This window comes from Anneissia japonica, unplaced genomic scaffold, assembly GCF_011630105.1.
Source record: "Anneissia japonica isolate Jap-2015-1 unplaced genomic scaffold, ASM1163010v1 scaffold288016_len413324_cov198, whole genome shotgun sequence".
Classification (NCBI taxonomy): Eukaryota; Metazoa; Echinodermata; class Crinoidea; order Comatulida; family Comatulidae; genus Anneissia; species Anneissia japonica.
Window position 1 is genome coordinate 404,142 of NW_022739618.1, and position 757 is coordinate 404,898.

General features: G+C 34.3%; 1 protein-coding gene across 1 annotated transcript in view; it reads right to left on the reverse strand.

Annotated features, from left to right (window-relative positions):
* Window positions 1-420: 420 nt before the first annotated feature.
* The window catches only part of LOC117117962 (E3 ubiquitin-protein ligase RNF103-like), a gene marked incomplete at its 5' end in the record, with an annotated part of 6,958 nt that continues 6,621 nt past the window's right edge, over window positions 421-757 (reverse strand). The window contains one exon of the mRNA XM_033262462.1: window positions 421-427. Within this exon, the coding sequence (XP_033118353.1) occupies window positions 421-427 (7 nt within the window). The remainder of the gene's footprint in view (window positions 428-757) is intronic.

Here is a 757-nt window from a genome sequence, read left to right on the forward strand (position 1 = left end):
AAGGTCATTTCCAGCCATCTAGAAATCTAAATTTTCCCGGGGGAGGAATGTTGACCCCACCACCTAGGTTTGATTCCCGATCTGCATGATTCATATTCCCATTCATCTTATAAGTGGGCCCCCCCCCCACTTTAAAAAACGTTCCGCCGGCCCTGATTAATAGTCATGCTCCTAAAAAACAAAAACGTAATCGATCTGATAATTGTAAATGGATATCTGCTGATATTCTCTATAATATGAATAAAATGGATAGAATGCATAAAATTGCAAGAAAATCAAAATCAAATGTTAACTGGAACATATAAAAGCTAGGAATGAAGTAACAGCTAAACTTCAAAATGCAAAGAGAAAATACTATGTTGATAAAATTGAAAAAAATAAAAATATAATTGTAAACTTTGGTAAAATCTAAAAGAAGTTTTACCAACTAAAAAGAAAAACAACCCTACACATATAAATGTGGATAATCAAGATGTAACATATGATTGTGATATTGCAAATGCATTCAATGAACATTTTTGTAAGAACAGGTTCAAACATAACTATAGAACTCGATACTAGTAATATTGCTAGACATCAACCAATTGTTATTCCCCAGCTAGATTTGACTTACCGCAAGTTGATGAAGAACTTGATCGATTGGGCCACCCTAGTTAAAGATTGTGAATAAATAAATAACGTCCGAGTCTGAGTGGGTCATTATTTGAGTTGGAGGACTTGTATTGGAAATTTGAGGGGGTGGGGGGTTTGTCAGAAA